The 20125-nt window shown below is 42.0% G+C and overlaps 1 protein-coding gene across 1 annotated transcript in view; it reads right to left on the bottom strand.

Annotated features, from left to right (window-relative positions):
• The window catches only part of LOC123982609 (transformation/transcription domain-associated protein), an 89237-nt gene that overhangs the window by 13403 nt on the left and 55709 nt on the right, over window positions 1–20125 (bottom strand). The window contains exons 57-66 of the mRNA XM_046068240.1: window positions 18484–18675; window positions 15905–16100; window positions 15084–15202; window positions 14828–14974; window positions 13542–13642; window positions 11457–11658; window positions 8356–8517; window positions 4008–4098; window positions 3435–3640; window positions 2092–2353 (exon numbers count right to left, since the gene is read on the bottom strand). Coding sequence (XP_045924196.1) covers window positions 2092–2353; window positions 3435–3640; window positions 4008–4098; window positions 8356–8517; window positions 11457–11658; window positions 13542–13642; window positions 14828–14974; window positions 15084–15202; window positions 15905–16100; window positions 18484–18675 — 1678 coding nt within the window. The remainder of the gene's footprint in view (window positions 1–2091; window positions 2354–3434; window positions 3641–4007; window positions 4099–8355; window positions 8518–11456; window positions 11659–13541; window positions 13643–14827; window positions 14975–15083; window positions 15203–15904; window positions 16101–18483; window positions 18676–20125) is intronic.

The following is a 20125-nucleotide window of genomic DNA, read 5'->3' on the forward strand; positions in this document are numbered from 1 at the left end:
ATTCCTTTTAATTTTGATGATTATAACTGACAACTAATGAAAACCCCAAAATCAGTATCTCAGAAAATTTGAATATTGTGAAAAGGTTCAATATTGAAGACACCTGGTGCCACACTCTAATCAGCTAATTAACTCAAAACACCTGCAAAGGCCTTTAAATGGTCTCTCAGTCTAGTTCTGTAGGCTACACAATCATGGGGAAGACTGCTGACTTGACAGCTGTCCAAAAGACGACCATTGACACCTTGCACAAGGAGGGCAAGACACAAAAGGTCATTCCTAAAGAGGCTGGCTGTTCACAGAGCTCTGTGTCCAAGCACATTAATAGAGAGGCGAAGGGAAGGAAAAGATGTGGTAGGAAAAAGTGTACAAGCAATAGGGATAACCGCACCCTGGAGAGGATTGTGAAACAAAACCCATTCAAAAATGTGGGCTAGATTCACAAAGAGTGGACTGCAGATGGAGTCGGTGCTTCAAGAACCACCACGCACAGACGTATGCAAGACATGGGTTTCAGCTGTCGCATTCCTTGTGTCAAGCCACTCTTGAACAAGACACAGCGTCAGAAGCGTCTCGCCTGGGCTAAAGACAAAAAGGACTGGACTGCTGCAGAGTGGTCGAAAGTTATGTTCTCTGATGAAAGTAAATTTTGCATTTCCTTTGGAAATCAAGGTCCCAGAGTCTGGAGGAAGAGAGGAGAGGCACAGAATCCATGTTGCTTGAAGTCCAGTGTAAAGTTTCGACAGTCAGTGATGGTTTGGGGTGCCATGTCATCTGCTGGTGTTGGTCCACTGTGTTTTCTGAGGTCCAAGGTCAACGCAGCCGTCTACCAGGAAGTTTTAGAGCACTTCATGCTTCTTGCTACTGACCAACTTTATGGAGATGCAGATTTCATTTTCCAACAGGACTTGACACCTGCACAGTGCCAAAGGTACCAGTACCTGGTTTAAGGACCATGGTATCCCTGTTCTTAATTGGCCAGCAAACTCGCCTGACCTTAACCCTAAAGAAAATCTATGTGGTATTGTGAAGGGGAAGATGCGATACGCCAGACCCAACAATGCAGAAGAGCTGAAGGCCACTATCAGAGCAATCTGGGCTCTCATAACACCTGAGCAGTGCCATAGACTGATCGACTCCATGCCACGCCGCATTGCTGCAGTAATTCAGGCAAAAGGAGCCCCAACTAAGTATTGAGTGCTGTACATGCTCATACTTTTCATGTTCATACTTTTCAGCTGGCCAGCATTTCTAAAAATCCTTTTTTTGTATTGGTCTTAAGTAATATTCTAATTTTCTGAGATACTGAATTTGGGATTTTCATTAGCTGTCAGTTTTAATCATCACAATTAAATGAAATAAACACTTGAAATATATCAGTCTGTGTGGAATGAATGTATACATTATACAAGTTTCACTTTTTGAATGGAATTACTGAAATAAATCAACTTTTTGATGATATTCTGATTATATAACCAGCACCTGTATTTCTGACCAGTCACCAGCCTCAGTCATGAAATCACATCACCTGGTTGAAAACCTTATATACTCCAGCTGCTCCAAGCTGCAATGCGGTCTGTCCTGCCAGCTCTGACATGAGCAGCACAAGCGTCTGAGCAGATATAACGTGACCGGTTCAATAAATGGCAGCAGAGGCCAGTTGGGTACCTGTCTCATCATTTAAACTAGTGCAGACATACAGTAAACACAAGCGCAGCTCTTGTTCAGTGAAAGGTGGCTGATGTCTGATGCCAGGCTTTAGAGAGAAGAGCTAGAAGGTGTTGCTGGTTTCGCTATCTGGCCAGTTGTCACACCTTGTCAAATAGTCAAAAGAAGGATGCTTTGTTTAGTTGCCTGAAAACAAACGCTTCACATGTTATGCCTCTTCAAATTTCCAAGTGTCATAGTGAAGATACAAAGAGGTAAACCGGTGATGTTAACACTAAAAAACTAAAGTGAACAAACAACCAAGTTCAAAAAGTAAACACAATAACAACCTCAGAATGGAAGGGCTCTTCTTCCACTTATTCTTCTGTCTGTTCTATGGTCATATGTCAAAAACAGCCAGTATCTCTTTAAAAGCCAACCAACCTGTTGTGAACTGTCCCTTCATCTTCTGGAAAACAGGGTCCTGGGCTGTGGCCTGGGCCCGACGGGCGAGCGACTCAGAGGCAGCGCTGGAGAACATGGTGGAAACATTGGAGACGTTCTCTAATCCAACGCCAAAGGTGCTAACGAGCTTCTTGACAAAGTTCAGCGTGTGTGGTGTGATCTTGGCGTCAGACACTGCACCACTCTTCTCAAAGGCCACCGAGTAGCATTTAGCCAGGCCCTGCTGGAGCTGCCTCAAGACCTGCAGAGAGAGGAGGAAAATAGAGAGAAAAAGTTACAGGTATGTTTATTAAAGACATTTTCTGTAATTAATTTTAAAACAACTGTTGAGTCTGATCTCTGACATACTTTATACCTTACAGTCCTCGATGAACACCCAAGTAAAAAACAGAGAGACATACACGCACATTTCTTAAGGAACAAAGGTGTGTCACACAGCAACCAAAGCAAGGCAGAGAGGGAAGGATGATGGTATAGCATGCTTCTGCCCCTGCTTGCCCCGTGGAACGAAGCATAGAGTCCGCACCTGCTGCCGACAGCCCCAAACCATCACAGATAATCACACAGACACACACACACCAACAAACTTCGGGCCCTAAATCCCTCGCCCCATCCTACACGCTCACTGCACCCATCCATCACCTGTCTCAGTCCTCTCTCCTCCTGCTGCCTCAACACCCTCCACCCACAGACCAGCTACCTCGCATTTGGATGCTGCCTAGCAAGGCTAAAGCAATTTGTGGCAGCACCAAGTTCAGTTTGGAGGATCGTGTCATGCCTACCTCTTGTACAGACACCCACACATTTACCTAGGAGGAAAAGCGCTGCTGGCTGAATGGACAATGTGCTCCAACAAAAAGAATGGGAAAATACCATCCCAGGCAAGAAATAATGAAATTAAGGGTGAAATCCACTTGTCAAATGTACATGAATTTACTAGCAGTTCCACTTGAATATAATCCAGCATTAATAGGAATATGGAAACATAATAATCCATTGGGAGAAAAGGGAGACAGAGATGACCTATTCACAGACATGTCAGGAGAACACCTTACACTAAACAGATGTGTCGGCCCACCAGAGAGGCAGGATCTGCCAAACTGTGGTCATACGGCTGACCATGTGGCGTGACACACATATACACAAGATGTGCACTCCTACTTACTTTAACACATAAGCACAGACACAAAAAAATTCTCCAAACCAGCTGTATTATTTTCTCACCATCTGATCCGGTAAAAAAAAAACAAAAAAAAAAAAACAACTACACACGTAGCAACAAAGTCAGACACGCACGAAGCCAACACCTTTGTTCTTCTTACCTCTTCGTGCCAGTTTTCCCTGAACCACACCATCTGGTCCACGATGCCCTCCAGGGAGGAGAGCAGGGTGGGGTGTAGCTCACGCTGCATGTGCATGATCCGACTGCAGCGCCACATTGGGGCTGTGGCCCGGATAGGCCCCGGGTCGGAGGCCCCCGAGTGAGGCTGGGCCCCCACTGAACTGGGCTGCTGCTGTCCAGACGCATCTGGGGAAGGAAAGTGGGTAAGAGGAGGAAAGGATGAGTGGTGGAAAGGGAGTTGTGACAGAAGGAAAACAGGAGGCAGACAGGAAAGAGGAGAAAGGGTTAATCAGGATTGGAAAAGCAAAGACAGAAAAACAAACAGAGGGTAAATCTATGGTTTCTCAAAGTAGACACCGTTTTGAAGAGCAGATAAACAGATGTGCAATCCACAATAACACTGAGCGAAGTTATATGTTACATAGCAGACCCATATGCTATAAACACATTTTCTTGACCCATTAGTACTTAACATTTAATAACTAACTTTAAGAGCTTTTATTGTTCAATGTGGAAATGAGGCGACACACTAAAGCCAGCCCTGTTTACTTACCACTTTTGTAGCGCTCCCTCTGCTCGATCTTGAGTGTCAGGTAAAGGGTGCGGATAGGGAAGTAGACAGCCTGGGGGTACACTCGTCCCACCTAGCAGATAAAAGAGGGTCACAGATTACATTTCAAAGACTCCCCCTCTGGACTGGGGGGGGGGGAAAGAGAGAGAGAGAGAGAGAGAGAGAGAGAGAGGGAGAGAGAGAGAGAGAGAGAGAGAGAGAGAGAGAGAGAGAGATCATACTGATACAGCCAGAGACCTCTGCTGTAACAGAGGGAGTGTTTGAAGCTTTGAGTCTGGGGAGATAGGGAAGTTAAAGACACGTCATGGGTGAATTACAAAACTCAATGTGACTGATGATGAAATTGCCCTCAAGACTTTCAAGAAAAGTCACTTGACAACATTGGAAGGTTTAATGGTTGAAGTCAGGACATAAGAGATTTTAAGTTTTAAAACACACTGCAAATTCACCTCAAACTTGGTGGAGTAGGATTCCTTTGATAAGCAGTTCAGCAGGTAAATGCAGTGTCTCCCTTTGGTGTATAATTTACATATCTGACACAGGTCATAGTTAATGAGAAAGTAGGGTTAGTTAGCTACATAGTCTCAACATCCAAGCTAGATTATTTTAAACAATCAAAATTCTGTATTTACTGAAAATGTCTGACTAGACCAAGAAATTAACTGCAAAATAATGTTTCAAAAAACTACCATACCAGAATACTTCGTCTGGAGTTTTTTTTACCCCAATGAAGGCAAATTCACCTTTCTATAAAGTCTTGAACATTCAGCTCTGAACAAATTCTCAAATGTCCCCTTTATGCGGCTATAATACCAATTCCACACTTGTCACCAAATGACATTCTAATACAGGGCGACCAATGCGACACGTCACACGCAGAAATTGTAAATGAGAAGTGGACTCAATGCGACACTCAACTATTATGTGACATTTGGCTATCACCGTGACTGCACAAAGCGAGTGCCTAAAGGTAGAACATGAGCTGTGACAAAGCTTCCAAAAATTCTACAGAGGCGAGAACAGAGATCTGATTTTTTTTTTTTTTTTTAAACTATACTCAGAGGTAAAACTTAAAGCAGTTTTCTTTTTTGGTGGTGGTCTTAAAACACAGTTCTTTATTTTTAACATATATGTAGTCCAGGAGTATCATATATTCAGAGATTAGGGATTGTAATCAACATTTCAGATATGCTTACTTTTAGTCTCATCTCCAAATATGTGGTTTAAAAAAATATGGCTAACTTGAAAGTTTGTTTGTAACATGCAGTCCTAACCCCTTAAGTTCCTCTTTGTCACCCTGTTGTAGTGATATCAAATAATTAAAAAACTTGACTTAAAGTACACGAACAATAACCAGATTATATAAAAAACAAAAAATGATTGTTCCTTGAAATTCTATATAAGAGAGATCTGTGTGTCTGGCTTTTGGCACAATGGCTATTGCTCGAAGACCAAACCACAAGGTTCTCTCAGGTCTCGGAGCACAGTTTCATAGGCTACAATTCCACAGCTACTTGATCCCTATATATATATTCACTATACGCCTGCAGGGCAGAAAGGGATAGCTCCACATCTGAACAACAAAACTGAGCTCAATATTAGTAAAAGTGGGTCGAGGATAGATGGTGGCGGTGGATGGAGGTACAGGACAGAAAGAAAGAGTAGAAGCATTTTTTTCACACTTCCGCCTTAGGCTAAACAGATTTTGGACCCTCTACGCTTGACTCTATCCACATTCCTCTGACATCTAGCGCAGGTCTTCAGAGGGATCAAGATTACACAAAAACTAGCTCGTGTTTAAAGCGGTGAGAAAGGGTCTGCACACGGCTCGACAAGAACGTATAGTGGAGTTCTCCTTAGACAGGGCTACTAAAAGAGCAGCTGTTCCAGATCTCTGCAGGTCTCAAATTCTCAGCTCCTTCAATCCGTGTAACTCACAACTCTACATGGCCGGCCAGTCAGCGGTGGAGTGCTGTAAAGGCAGCACCAAGGCAGGGGAGACAGATAGGATTAACTAAGTGGTGAAAGAGGTTGCTGCTGTTATAGGTTTAAGCCTGGACAGCCTGGAGACGATTCAAAAAGGAAGAGCGAAAACTATTATTAAATTGAACATCTAGGAAAACACTTTCCACCTCCTCAATGGTGAGGTAATTTAGCTATGGAGCACCTTCAGCCACCATAACTGCTCTTTTGTGGCTAAGGTACAGCCACCTATACAATGCTTCCAATACAAAAAGCCACAGCCATCAAAATCAATTAATGTCACCAGCTCCTGCAAATTTGCAGAAATGTATAAACCAACCATATCTGTTAAGTGAATATGTCATGGAAGCCGTGTACGCCCCACTGCAGATTAAACTGCGCGCATCTGTACACCCTATACATATGAAGTATTCTGCAAATGTTTACACACTAGCTTCTAACTTTGATATACTATACATAATACAGTAAATGTGTAATTTTAATGATTGTCCTTTTCACAGTGCTCAAAAACAGAAAGAGGAAAGAGATTTAAAGGGTAGAATACACTACTGAGATGAGAAGTGAAGTACTAGAGTCAGGAGTAATGGGAAGGGGGAGTTCTAAGTGGCAGCTAACCGCAGCATTAAAGATGAAAGAGGAAGGGAGGCAGAGAGGAAGAGGAGGAACCAGAGATCAGCCCGCTAATGGGAAGATAAGACATGTCATATTTTGGCGAAGCTGAGGTGGGCTGAGGGGAAGATGGTGAACGGTAGACAAGGAGGAGGCAGATAGGGAGGGTGGGAGCGCGTGTGTGGAGAGGTGGTGAGATTTGCTGTTAACTTCTGATTCATCTTCCCGCCTGCCCCCAGGCGCTCTTCTCCTCACCTTCATCAATATTTCAACATACGTTTTTTAAACATCCCGCCGCCGCAGAGAAACTCTAAATAATTCAAGCGAGCGGCAGAGACAAAGCCTGCCAGGCATTGAAATGTGGTTTTCTCTTCGCATAAAGAAAGAATGAAGAAAAGGGTAGCAACCTTTTACCCTTCAGTCATTACAGGACGACGAGACAGACCAAAGAGAGGACTGCCTCGCCATATATGAAAAATCTATACAGTCACCGGTTTCGATCCATTCATATACAGGTGCATCTCTGAAATTTAAATATTATGTAACAGTTCATTATGAGCATCAGAACCAGAATGTGAGGTTGAAGGATCAGGAAACCTTTGCAAGTGTTTTGATTTTATTAGCTGATTAGAGCTCTTCTCAGCAGAAAATGTTTCTACTTTTACACAATATTCAAAAATTTTTAGATGCACCTGTACATGCAGAAGGCACATGCTGGCAACAATGAGAACTGTTCAAGTGTCCTCTAGATTAATAAAACAGCTAAAATGACAACACATTATATTAGTATATTACATTATAACTCCAAGATAAAAACATAAATGCAAATTATTCAGTATGTTTCTACAGTTGTGTTTATTTAACAGCAAACTTGCATTAAGCCAGCCTGTTAATAAACTTAACCAACCATCAGTGTGATGTTTCCTCTTCATCTACATGCTGAAAAGTACAGGATTCCCAAAGTAATCATAACTGCATCACACACTTTGTCTTTCCATGACACAACATCTATCTCTTACACTGCCCACTTGTATTTCTGGACCATGCCTCTTCCCTCTCTTCTCTTAACCCTCCTCCACACTTCCCTTCATATCCTCTATACAATACTCCTGCTCTGCCGAGAGGATGGCTGTTTGTTATAGCAGACTACTCTTTGAAGATCACCCTCTTCAAATTGTGCGGAAATAATACTCCATTAAGCAAAGCAAATTAGACCTCGGTTTAATTACCAGCTCTGTTCCCGCAGTGCGGATGCATACGATATTAACTTTATAATCATTTCTTGAACAAATAATTTAAAAACCAATTCACCAGGGACTGGTGAAAGCCAATAAATTGCTGTAAAAGGGACAGTAAAATAATCAGAATGCTTAATTCGGTAAATAGAAAGCAGGAGAGAGGCCACTTTGGCGTGAATGCAGTTAATTTATCTTGATTAGAAAGACGTGCATGAGCACTAATGCTAACACATCAGCCAGATGTGCTTCCCCAAATGGGTTTAGCCAAGAGAAGAAAAATTAATGATTGATGGGGGGAGCAGACATGAAACTGTAAAAGACCAAATGAAAAAAGCAACAAGGAAAGGAAAGAGAAAACATATCACATCTAAACAGCAAGACTGTTAGACAAAGGGGACAGATATTTTCCATTGACAAACAGCTGATAACAGAGACAAAGAGGATGTTGGCTTAAGCTCAATGGGGATCTATATATCTGGCTATGGGACACAAGGCCTCACCTGGCTGATTAGGTTGAGAAGAGGTTTTCCTTCTGAACCAACCAGGCAGGTCAGGAGCTGTGGTATCCAAGCTAACCACTGGATGGGCGGGACGCCAATGCAGTACTTGTCCACAGCATCTGCCAGGTTGTTCTTGTCATCGAAGCTGAGTAACCACAACACCTACAGTGGAAAAAAACAACACAAAAAATGTGAGAAGGGGGGAAGGAAAGTGAAGACAGGAGGAGAGCCGGGTAAGAAAAGAAGGGAGAAACAAACAAATTTAATGCAACACTGGTTATTCTGCCAAGGCAGTCACAGTGAAACACTCCATAAATTTTACTATAAAGTACCAACTGGAAGACACCAAGTAGCAAGAGGTAAGAGGTAAGGTCTAACATTAATCAGACCACTGCCGCTTCCCTGGCTCTGTTCATAGCAGGAGAGGGACTGCAGAGCAAGGAACGAAACCATCTTGGCAATCCTTACTATGATCAAAGCTGAGCCAATGTGGAGTTGATCTCTCCTCCCCTGGTGTGCTTGTGTGTGCATCTACATTATGATGAAGACATTAACCCCACTCAACTGCCCCAGGCTCTCTTCAGCAAGCCAACCCGGGTACACAGATTGTGTATAATTACTGATAATGACTGGTCATCTCACTTCACCCATCAGGCCTAAATGCTGCCAACCCTGCTTGGCAGCACAACACCAGGGGGGCAACCAGAAAAACATCTAATTGGAATGTGAAGCTGGTAGCAGCCTTTATTAGCACAGATAATGATAGTAATGCCTGATGCTAACACTGGACGTGACAAGACGGTATTTATTATTTATACAGCCTGACTCATAGAGGTAGCTGGTCTTTTGCTATCTGGATGAGTCACTCTAATCTCCCGTAGCTCTTTGAAAGCAGAGACCCAGCAGGCAGTTTAGTAAAGTTTTTCTCAGTCCCCACCAATTCTTTCATAAATAACAGGGGGGAAAAAGATCCAGTTTGTTTTAGTATTTTTAATGAAGCGAAAACTTACCAAGAGTTTACCGAAATCTGCCATAATTGTCTTCCATTTTGTGCTGTGATCACCTGATTTGAGGTTGCCGCCAGTATGGCAGCAAGTCTCAGTCTTTCTGTTCTAACCTCTGGATGAGGCTGTTGGTGTGTGTCTGTGTAAGGAGCTTGTTAGCAAGGAGTCCATCTCTTTACCTCCCACACAGGGCTTACACAACTGCTAAGTGTGGTAAGCATTGGTTTGACTGTTGGAGAAAGGTCGGTCCGTGTGGAGGGTCATGAGATTGGAGTATCAGGGGAGGCCATTAGTCTGTTAACCCCCCCGTGCCAGAGGATGGCCTTCACTCCATCATCGATCTGCTGTGGGAACCCATCCACACTGTCTACCGCTGCACTATAATCAATGAAATTACTGCTTTCTGCTTGTAACTGTGGCAGGGTCTGAGGGGCAGGGGGAAGGGGAATACCACCTTTCTTCTCATCAGCACCAATAATGTATAGGCTTGATGGGGTCAGGAGAGTGGGGAATTAAAAGTGACCCTATCTGAAAAAACAAAAGCCTGACTGAGGCTAATGGTTTTATAGAAACAGGGGTTAGAGGTGCAGATGTGGTTGGTGACATGCTTGTTTCAGGGCAAGCAAACAAAAACTCATTCAGCTGAAGACAAGAGAAACAAAGATTAGTTTGCTGATTAAGGATGCACCGAATGTTTGGCCACCGAAATTAATCTGCCGAAAATAGCAAAAAAAAAGTACTTTCGGTGTTCGGCCTAATAAGTAAAAACGCCAAACAAATTTTACCGAACAATTACGTTGATATATCAGCAGTGTGGAAGCATTTCAAAGTGTCTGAGAAAGATGCAAAATTGCAGTTTGTAAACACTGTTCTGCTGAATTGTCTGCTAGCACATTCACTCCATTTGTGGCTGACTTCTTAGAAAATGCGAAAAACTGTCTGACCCGCTTTGAGTGTTTCTGTCACTCGTCTGAGAGAATTAAGATTAAGCTAGCCTCACCTAAATTTGGAGTGCACGCGTATTCAAGCCTTCATGGTAAATCCACTGAAACGGGCCAGTGCGAGCTGACAGGCAGGTTAGCGACTTTATCCCGTCAGTTTCTCTTAACAAAGACAAGTGTTGCAGTATGAGAGTCCTACCTGAAGAGAGGCTATGAAGTCTTCATGTTACGCGATACAAGAACCACATACAACTAGGGGTGGGGGGAAAAAAGCAATCCAGCATAATATCGTGATATTTGCCATGGCAATACTATATCGATACACGGATGCCAAGTATCGATATTTCATTATATAAATTGCAGATGGGAGTTTTAACTTTTTGGTACTAGAATAATAAAATCTATTGCTTTTTTAGTCCACTAGAAAACTTAACAGGACCTTATAGAGGACTGAAAAAGTGATATGAACAAACAGAGAAATGTATCTTTTTAGATAAACAGATGTTTGACTTTAGGGACCTAATTGGAAGTTGGAAAAAGGTAATAAATTGCAATATATCTCAATATATTTAAAATCGCAATAAAATCGAATCACAACATAAATATCGTGATAATATTGTATCATGGGGCCTCTGGTGATTCCCACCCCTACATACAACGTTATTTATCATCAACTTGATGAATTTAGCGCGGTCCGGTTTTCAAAACAAGGTGTCTATACAGTATGGAAATAAGATTAATTGGATTATATTCAAAGAAAAAAAAATGATAAAATGAATAAAACACATTACAGGTGTACATTAAAAGTAAATGAACACATGTAAGTTACTTTACCAGACCCTCTTGGGCCTCAGACCTACCCACCATAGTCTCTCCAAATCCTGTAGGAAACACATTTAAACACGTAAAAAGCACATTTTGACTATTTACTATTTCATTTATGCAATGGTAAAAAAAGGCAAAATAAATGTAAAAGATGTGAATGTACTTGTTCGGTATGCTGTAATTTGTTTCATTAAATTCAGTTTCGGCCAAGAATTTTCATTTCGGTGCATCCCTATTGCTGATATACCATAACCATTTCACAAGGACTTCCCATTTTGCCTACCACATGGATAATCACACAAAACAGTATTCTTCCCAGGTCCCTTATCACCTTTGCTAAGTATTTGCGGGACTTGCTCTCGTTTTGGTGGCGGCATGCGTGGAGGTAGCAGGTAATGGCAGAGACTCCCAAGTGAAGCTGGCGGTCTTTGACGAAGATATTCTCCAGGTAGTCACCCCACATGGCCCAGGCCTTCACCAGGACATCGTGCATCTGTACCGCTGCTGAAAAGGCCTTATTGGCCTCCTCTGATCTGGAACAAGAAGGTAGGGAAGGTGGAGAGATATTGAGAGTGAGGGCAGACTCAAGGTAACAGAATGTCAAGGGCATGTGAGCAAAGGGAGGTAGCTTGAGGGAAAGGAGAGGGAAAAAGAGAGAGTGTGCAAGACAGATTATGATGATCATATTCTGAATTATGTACTACACATCAATAAGCATCATATTTCATTTGCTGTAATCTTCAAGGCCTTTAAGCATTTAACCCAGCATGAATTAATGTCACCAAGGGTTCAGGCGTTTTGCCATATTGTAACACGAGTTCAACCCAAGCCTATCTTACTGTGCAGATCAATCCATTTAATACTGGGTGACATATGAGCTTAACATCTTCCTATTTTATCAGAAATGACAGACCCGCAGCAAGGTAAAAACCTCAGCGTAATGGCTATATTTATCTCGATACAAATACATTGACCGTGAAGAGCATTGCTACAGCTTAAAGAAATCTAGAGGCTGATAAACTTGAGGATCCTTGGGATTCTGTTTTTTTTTTTTTTTTTTTTAATCCTGGTACTGCAATCTAGCAGTCACACTTTTGAGTATTTGATTTAGAAGCTGTTAAAAAGCAGGCAAAGAAAGAGACAGGTGAAATCTGGCAGGGCCCCCAAATTTTGACTGTACCATTTATGCTGACAGGGAAAATATATTCTGAATCATCAGCTGTTTTCATCACGCCAAGCGGCTTCTAACCACTCATTGGCACCCAGTCTGAATAATTTTTACACACCTTTCAGCCTTTGATTAATAAATAAGATGCAAGAGGCACCCCGAGAAGCACTACCCTGCAGTCAAAACAAGGAGACAGGCCTGTCGTTGAAAAAGCCTTACTGATGTACAGTTGGTAAATGGACCTCCATTTTAGGAGTGCTTCCAAAACTAACTTACAGCGAAATGTCTCCCCTGCCAATCAATTAAAATGTGTTATTATAAAAGGCATTTTGGCATGTGATTAAGAAATGGGAGCTTGATTGCTATGGGAGTCAGACCCTCCAGTAATACTTAATGGGGTTGCCTCAGTCACTTTGCCAGTGTTAGAGTACATTAATGGTTTTCTACTACCCAGCTCAACAGCAGCACAGGCACCCAACAGACTGTCAAATCTCTGACACCCATTTAATTGAATGATCCCAAAATCCTTAACACATGTGGTTGCACATGCACACAAACACACACACTCTCTCAACCCCTAACCCCCACTCTGCTGTTAATTCTCCCCTGGTGTAGGGGAAACTTAATGATTGCAATAAACCCTGCTGAGGTGGAGGCAAGTTCTGCTGATCGCAGAGATTCCTGCAAATTGCCTCGAGTTAATTATTGAGCTGCATATACATTTAATAAGCCTTCCTCAATTTGTCTTTCACCCCTCAGGACGCCATGTCACGTCAAAGATGACGGGTGAATAGGGGGTGCTGAAGGGGTGTTAAAAGCGTGTGGCTGTGTGCGAAGAATGGCGAGAGCAGCCGTATGCTCTACAGGCAATCCCTGCAGACAAAAACACATTACTGACGCTGTCACAAACTGATGATACAGGTGTACATTAACATCTAAGTCACGTCACGGGGGTTACCAAGTAACATAATCTCAGAGGTGCGTCATCTTTAGGCAAGAAGTGCTGATTAAATATGACTGCCATGTCCTGACAGGATAGAACACCCACGCAGAGGTATGAGACCACTTATACATGACAATGTTATAATGAACAAAGGGGAGACAGTGAGAAAAAGAACAACAGATTAAGACCGTAAACAACAAAAAGATGAAATAAGCTAAATCTAAGGTTGACTACAAAGAGGTAATGCTTGTCCAAAGATCGAAAGGTAGCCAAAGACCAGACTGCTAAGGCACTGATGGACATACTTGTTGATTTGAGCCAGGAACATGCCCTTTAGAGCGTAGAACTCAGCAGTCATCTCCTTCGTGAAGTACTTCAGGTTGGTTGACTCTATCACCTCCAAACCCTAACAGACAGGGAAGTGAAAAACCCAGGTTTAACTTCAAACTAATGCGTAGTAGAGAAACTGCCGCTGACATTAGGGAGAGGAATCGCAAAGAAGATACTGCGACTTTCTGTTTTAGACAGGGCCATAATCACATGTGAAAAACAAACAAACTGCTCGGTGTTCATTAAGAAGTAAGAAAAGAGGTGTTGAGAGAACTAAACTTCCATTATGGTGAGCCTCTGATTAGGTGTCCCCCATGTACTGCTGTGACAAACGATGTGTAGCGGGAGAGAGAGAACCAGAGGAGATGAGATAGAAGAGAGAAAGAAAGAGAGAGAAGAGTGTCTACTGGCACTTTTAATGACTTGTGGTGTGCTGAACTGCTTCTATTAATCAGAGTACTCAGTGGGCTTAAGAGCAAGCTCCTGAGTTACACTCTCTTATAAGTCTCCCTGCTGTAACTTGTCACCTAGAGCCACCCCAAACACTTCTTGCTCTTACTACATTTCCCACCAGAAGTACCACTAACTACGCCTCCAGCTACTACTAATACAAACCAACCCAAGTACTGAAATCACACTAAATGCATCAAAAGTGTTGCTCTCCAGTAGAGGATGTCTTATTTCAAATCGGAGCATGCATTACCACGGTCCAGATCTCTTGCAGCTGTGCTGCATTATGGGGCAGGTGTTACACGGGTACGATATATTTATTATGTTTGGATCACACATAATTAAATTGTACAAACAAAATGATTTTTGTTCTTTCTAAGGAGTGATTTTGCCAATAAAATATTTCATTAACAGAGTTACTCACAAGATGAAATAAATATTGACGTATTTGCTAACTAAACCAAGAGAGATTTTGAACATGACAAACACAGTCCTTAATACATTGACACTTGTAATATATTACTCATTATGGGCAGACTTGTAGCCAACAATCCTGGGGCTCATAAGTATGACATATCAGTTAAGGGCGATTACTGTTTATGGTAATACCATGCTTACTTTCACCGTTTTCATTTTCAGATACAAAAAGCTTGAATCTGTTACAATATCATAGAAATGGGGACAGAATAAGAGTTCGGTAAGATAATGCTTGTACATGTATCCATGTTAAGATCATAGGCCAAATAAATACACAATAATGATTCTCTAATTTGAAATATAGTTTAGGAGAGATGGTCACATTCCATCTTACCTGCATGCACTCGTTCTTGCCCATGACGCCAGCCAGCTGCAAATAACATTTGACCTGCTGTCTGATCTTCTGGAAGCAGTCAACAATGGGCACTGTGGGGATGGTATGGATACGACTCAGGATGTCCAGAGCCACATTCACCAAACCCTGGGGAAAGAAAAGTATGATGTGGTTTCACAGACACAATAAAAATTTTTTTAGTGTGTATTCATTCACACTTTCTCACTAAAAGGGGCTCATAAGCCCAAACCAGTACCTGTTTGCGTCCGATCTTGCCATACTGAATGATAGCAGAAGCCGAGGCATGTACTCCCAACATGGCATTGTTGTTGTTTGGATCATGCTGCGTGTTCGTCTCATATGCTGTCACTATGGCTGTGGAGAGAGACAAAACAGGAATGAACATGGCTTTTCTTTTTATACCAGTGGCATATTTGAAGAAGTAAGCAAAAAGAGGAGCACTTAGAGCAGTATGAACTTTAGGGATCTTCTAACACTCTGAAAGCTCAACTGTCATAATGCAGAGGAGGGCACTGGGGACAGTAAACGTATTGAATGGTAAATGGGCCATGGCGATGAATTTCATCAAGAAAATTCCATTTCACTTTAACATAAGTTTGAAGGCTGTCACGTATAAATGAAGTGGATTTTATTGGCATGGTGCTGCAGAACCAGTGCTATCATTATTTTAACGCCTCACAGTGCGAGTTGGAGCTCAAGTTGCTTGAGACATCACATTTTGCAGTGGCTGCTTCTCTGACTGGTTTCAAAGTCACCGCAGGAGAGAGCGGAGCACTGAGCAAGGTAAATATGTGTGTGTGTCAAAGTGTGTATGTGCGTCATGTCCTGCAGTGAGAGAGAGAGTGCTTTAGCAAGCTGACATTTGGAAATGTACAGAGACCCTGAGGGGGGTCTGCACATCGTGGCCTTTTAAAGAAGACCACTTCCTGAAACTAGAGGAAACCTAAGCAGCAAACTGCATGAGAGTGGCACCCTATAACACACGTACAATGTGTAAAAAGTGAAACATAAATACAAGTTTCAGTGTCACTGGTGTTAAACGAGTGTGTGTTGTACCTTGGTAGTGGTGCTGGCGCCACATGAAGATGCTGCTCCAGTGGGACAGATCATCAGAAACAATGGGCAGTCGGTTCCTCCAGGTTTTCACCACAGTCTTCATGTCGTGGAGGCTGGTATTGCGGCCCAGGTTAGCTGGCTGCAGCCCTGCATTAATTTGGGCCGCTTCTTGCAGCTCAATGATCTGCTGTGCCGCCTGGGGAGAAATTATAAGTGAAAATCTGCTCTGGACTTTTTTTTTGTATCTCCATACAGTCACATGAGAATATGGACCACACTCACTTTACTCTAACTTTCTTGGTGCGTGCAAGGTGGCAGATCTGAAGCAGCAAATGGCAAAAGCTTCTCACGCTGGTGATGGCTAACTTTCTTGTTTTCAGTTAACATTGCGTGTTCCCAGGCCTGCTCTACAGTCTGCTTCAAAGATTTAGTCCACACAGTATACCATCTGCCCTTAATCTTGTTAATATTCTGTCTACACATCTCAACAAATGTATGCTACTAGCCAAAATTTACTGCTTACTTTACACTGCATTACACACATGTTGATGCTCCACAACCAAACATAGATTTAAGCTTTGCTTGCTTTAGGGTGTTTTGGCATGGATCCTTAGGTTTCTTAGTGCAGTGAGCTATCAAGAGTCTCCCAATATTTCTTGTTGTCTTCAGTGTGTGGTGTGCTGCACAATCAGGCAGAATATCCCTAAAATATCTCAATGTATTCAATGAAAAGACAGTGGAGGAACAGAAACAGATTAAGAAGATACGGTGATAACATGGTTAGAAAGTAGAAATTGAGCGTTTGGAGATCAGGATTTAGGTGAGGTGGGAAGATGGCGTGGGAGATGTGGAGAACAACGATCATGAGCTAGATGGAAGGAAGACGACGAAAGGTGACGCAAGAAAGAGATACTGTGCGAGACTGCTGCGTTAATGGAAAAATGACTGTGAGAGACTATAAAAATGTAAAAGCGTCGAGAGTAAAAATAACAAAAGATGATAGAGATTCCTGTAGACTGCTGGCTTACTGAACATTTCCAGAGGCTGAAAGCCTCCACAAACATGAAGGATCAAAGTGACCAAACACATCTACCTCTAAGAACAGCCAGACCTGAAGATCTCTAACAGCCCTGAGAAAAAGCAATACCTTCTCATAGCCAAACATTAGCATGATTTGTATTTCCTCTTTCAGGCCAATTTTATTAAATAATTAGTTGAAGAAACTTGGGATTTGCATATAGTGAAAATGCCACAAGAAAAAAAAAAAAAACATATTATTTTCATTCAAAATACAGTCCAGCAAAAAAATTGTTATCCAACCAAAATAATCATGTCTTCCTACATTACTTCAATAGCTATTCTGTTCTGATATGGCTCAGAAAAAAAGAACAAGGAGATGGGAAAATGATAAGCGAGGGTTTCTATCTCATTCCATGGAGAGAAAAAAAAAAAAAGGCCTCATCGATTGGCCCAAAGCCGCTTTCTGAACATATAATCAATCATTCCATTATAACTGCTCAATCAATATTAATGCCAACCCTCATAATCGATTGTGTGGGTGATAATCCATTGATCGTCAGTCACTGCTAAGAGCTGGGATTTGATGATAACTTGATTCAAATGGTATTTGTACCCCACTGTATTTGCAGTCTGGGGTTCTCATTCTCCAAGGCTCATGGAGTCGTGAATATGAGATATAGAGTTTGGAATGGAGATTTACAACAGGCTGCTTGGCTGGGTAGAGGAATAAATAGCTTGTTTTCCCTCGGCTAGGGTAAATAATTGGACTGCACATATGCGAGCACACGCACACCCAAAAAAAAAGAAGAAAAAAAAAAAGAAATGCAAACACATACACACACAATAACAAAGAACGTAGTCACCCAATTCAAATACCCATTTTGAAAAGATAAATGTAGTGAATCAGAGCTGTGCTGAACCTGACTCAACCCCCCCGCTCCAAAAACAAATCTTCCAAAACAAAATAAATTAGGCAATACAATATTTTTCACAATTATCTGTTAATATCAGCTGATGGCCCATTTCTAACCTTCATTCAGACCGTCCCATTCATCATGTAAATGTAATTCTGCTACAGGTATTTAATCAAAATGGTATCTGATGGCAGGGAAGTAATTACAGCCATTTTAAACCAACTCTTTCTTCCCTCCTCTTCTTCTCTCTCTTTCTCCCTGTGTCCTCCCATTCTGTTCCCTCTCTACCTTTTTCAATTTCCATCGCCTTTAGTCTCTCTTTCTTTTTTCCTTTTTCATCTTTGCCCTGGTCTATTGTAATCTCTCATGATGTAATCAAAGAGGCTTACAGTTTTTTTTAAATTATCTATCTCAATTTTACAAAAAAAGTAGTGAGAGGAGATAGAGACCGTTATCAGCGTCACTCAAAAACACAGCGTCTCGGGGCTACTGATGGTCTCTCGACATGTATCTCTTCAAGTACTTATTCACAATAAACTGACTTCTCCTCGCGACTCTTCCTGGCTTCCTGACTGCGCGCGTCAGTCGAAATGGAGCCCTGCAACGGAAAAAGAAAAAAGAAAAAAATGCATTTTATAAACTGACCTGCAGAAGCGGCGTATGCACATGGGAAACGATGTGAGGCAGCCTCCTCCACTCGCGGATGGCCAGGCTGGAGGCCATTTCAACCAGCCGCTCGATGAAGTTGAGCTGCTGCTCCTCTGGGTGGCAGATGGCCAGGTAGCCACGGTGCATGTTCACCTTCCACGCCATCTCCTTAGGACAGCTCAGCTCCACCTGGAAGTTCACACAGAAAGTCAATTTTCTAAAAAAACACAAATTTCTGGTGGCAAATAATCAATGATTTTAATATATTAAGATATAATATATAATTAATAGTCGTTTTAAAGAATAATAGGTAGGCAGTGAGTAAGACTTCAATCAATGTACCACTATCAAATGAATCGGTGTACCATGGTATAACTATGACAAAAAAAAAAAAAAACATTTTCTTTACAAACCCCAATGTCCAGAAAATCTATCTAGACTTGTGTTTGCACTGGAAAACAGCTTCATCTTGCTCTTTCATGTTGTGAAGCAATCCACCAGTTTTTCCGCAAAATCCATATGGTAGCAAACAGGATAAAACGCGGACATAAAATATTGAGAAGATAAAATATTAAGAAGACTGCCAATCTCCTCAGTAAATATCTTATTTAAAGCAATTTCCCTATAGTGTACCTGTAGACCAAACAGAAAGATGACATACTTTATCCTTCTGTTTTTCTACATGTTAGGATGTTAGAATTCGACGTCGAGAACGTACAGCGTTCTGCATGCAAAACAACAGTTCTTTTGGGAAGAACTGACAGAATCACTGCCAGACTAGCTGTTAGCTGTAGCTAAAAAACAACACTTAAATAAATTTGGAATTGGTAAAGTATTCTCTACAAACCACACAGTTGGTGCATGTGGCATGCTGTTTTTCTGTGTGCGTTTGTCCCCATGATGCCAAGCAGAATAGCGCACTCTTCATAGTGCTGTTGAGTGTAGCAGCTTTAATTAAATGTAAACATCCTTGGGGAAAGGGCCTATGACACTTGCATAATTTAGTACTTGGACAAATACACAACAATATTGTTTCCAATTCATTTTCTGAATGGTTTCAGCAGGACTTTTGTACTAATGACTAATCAACCTGACAAGTCTGACATGAAGGCAGAGGAGAGGAAAAGGCTCTATTATTGATTAAAACTCTGAGTGCATTCACACTAAACAAAAAGTAGTCTGCTACGTCAAACCTGTGGTTTGCTGTTGCGTTTATAAAAGTGAGTGAGAGAAAGACTGAATGAGGGACAACCAAAAAGAGCAAGAGAATGAGAAAACCTAGGTGTGTATTTGTGTAAGCTCGTCCTATGCTGGAGAAAATTACAGTGATCGGTCAAAGCACACTTATCAGGGGTGACACTTGATGAATATCCTGGAGACAGGGCCGCCCTTATCAAGAGCCAGCTTTAATTGAAAGCGGGGACATTTGGACTTCGCCTCTGAGGTAGTGAGCGGTGGGCCGGCAGGCAACTGAAAGCCTCGCTCCTCTCCTCTACCATAAAACAAATCACCCTGCAGCAGATGCCAGAGTAATTATTCATGCACGCAGCTGTCGTAAATATTAGCCACTAAAACCAGGGCTGCAGCGCGAGAGATGAAGCGAAGGAGGTGGAAGTAGAGAGGGAAGCCATAACAAAAA

This window comes from Micropterus dolomieu, linkage group LG14 (assembly GCF_021292245.1).
Source record: "Micropterus dolomieu isolate WLL.071019.BEF.003 ecotype Adirondacks linkage group LG14, ASM2129224v1, whole genome shotgun sequence".
In the NCBI taxonomy this organism is placed as follows: Eukaryota; Metazoa; Chordata; class Actinopteri; order Centrarchiformes; family Centrarchidae; genus Micropterus; species Micropterus dolomieu.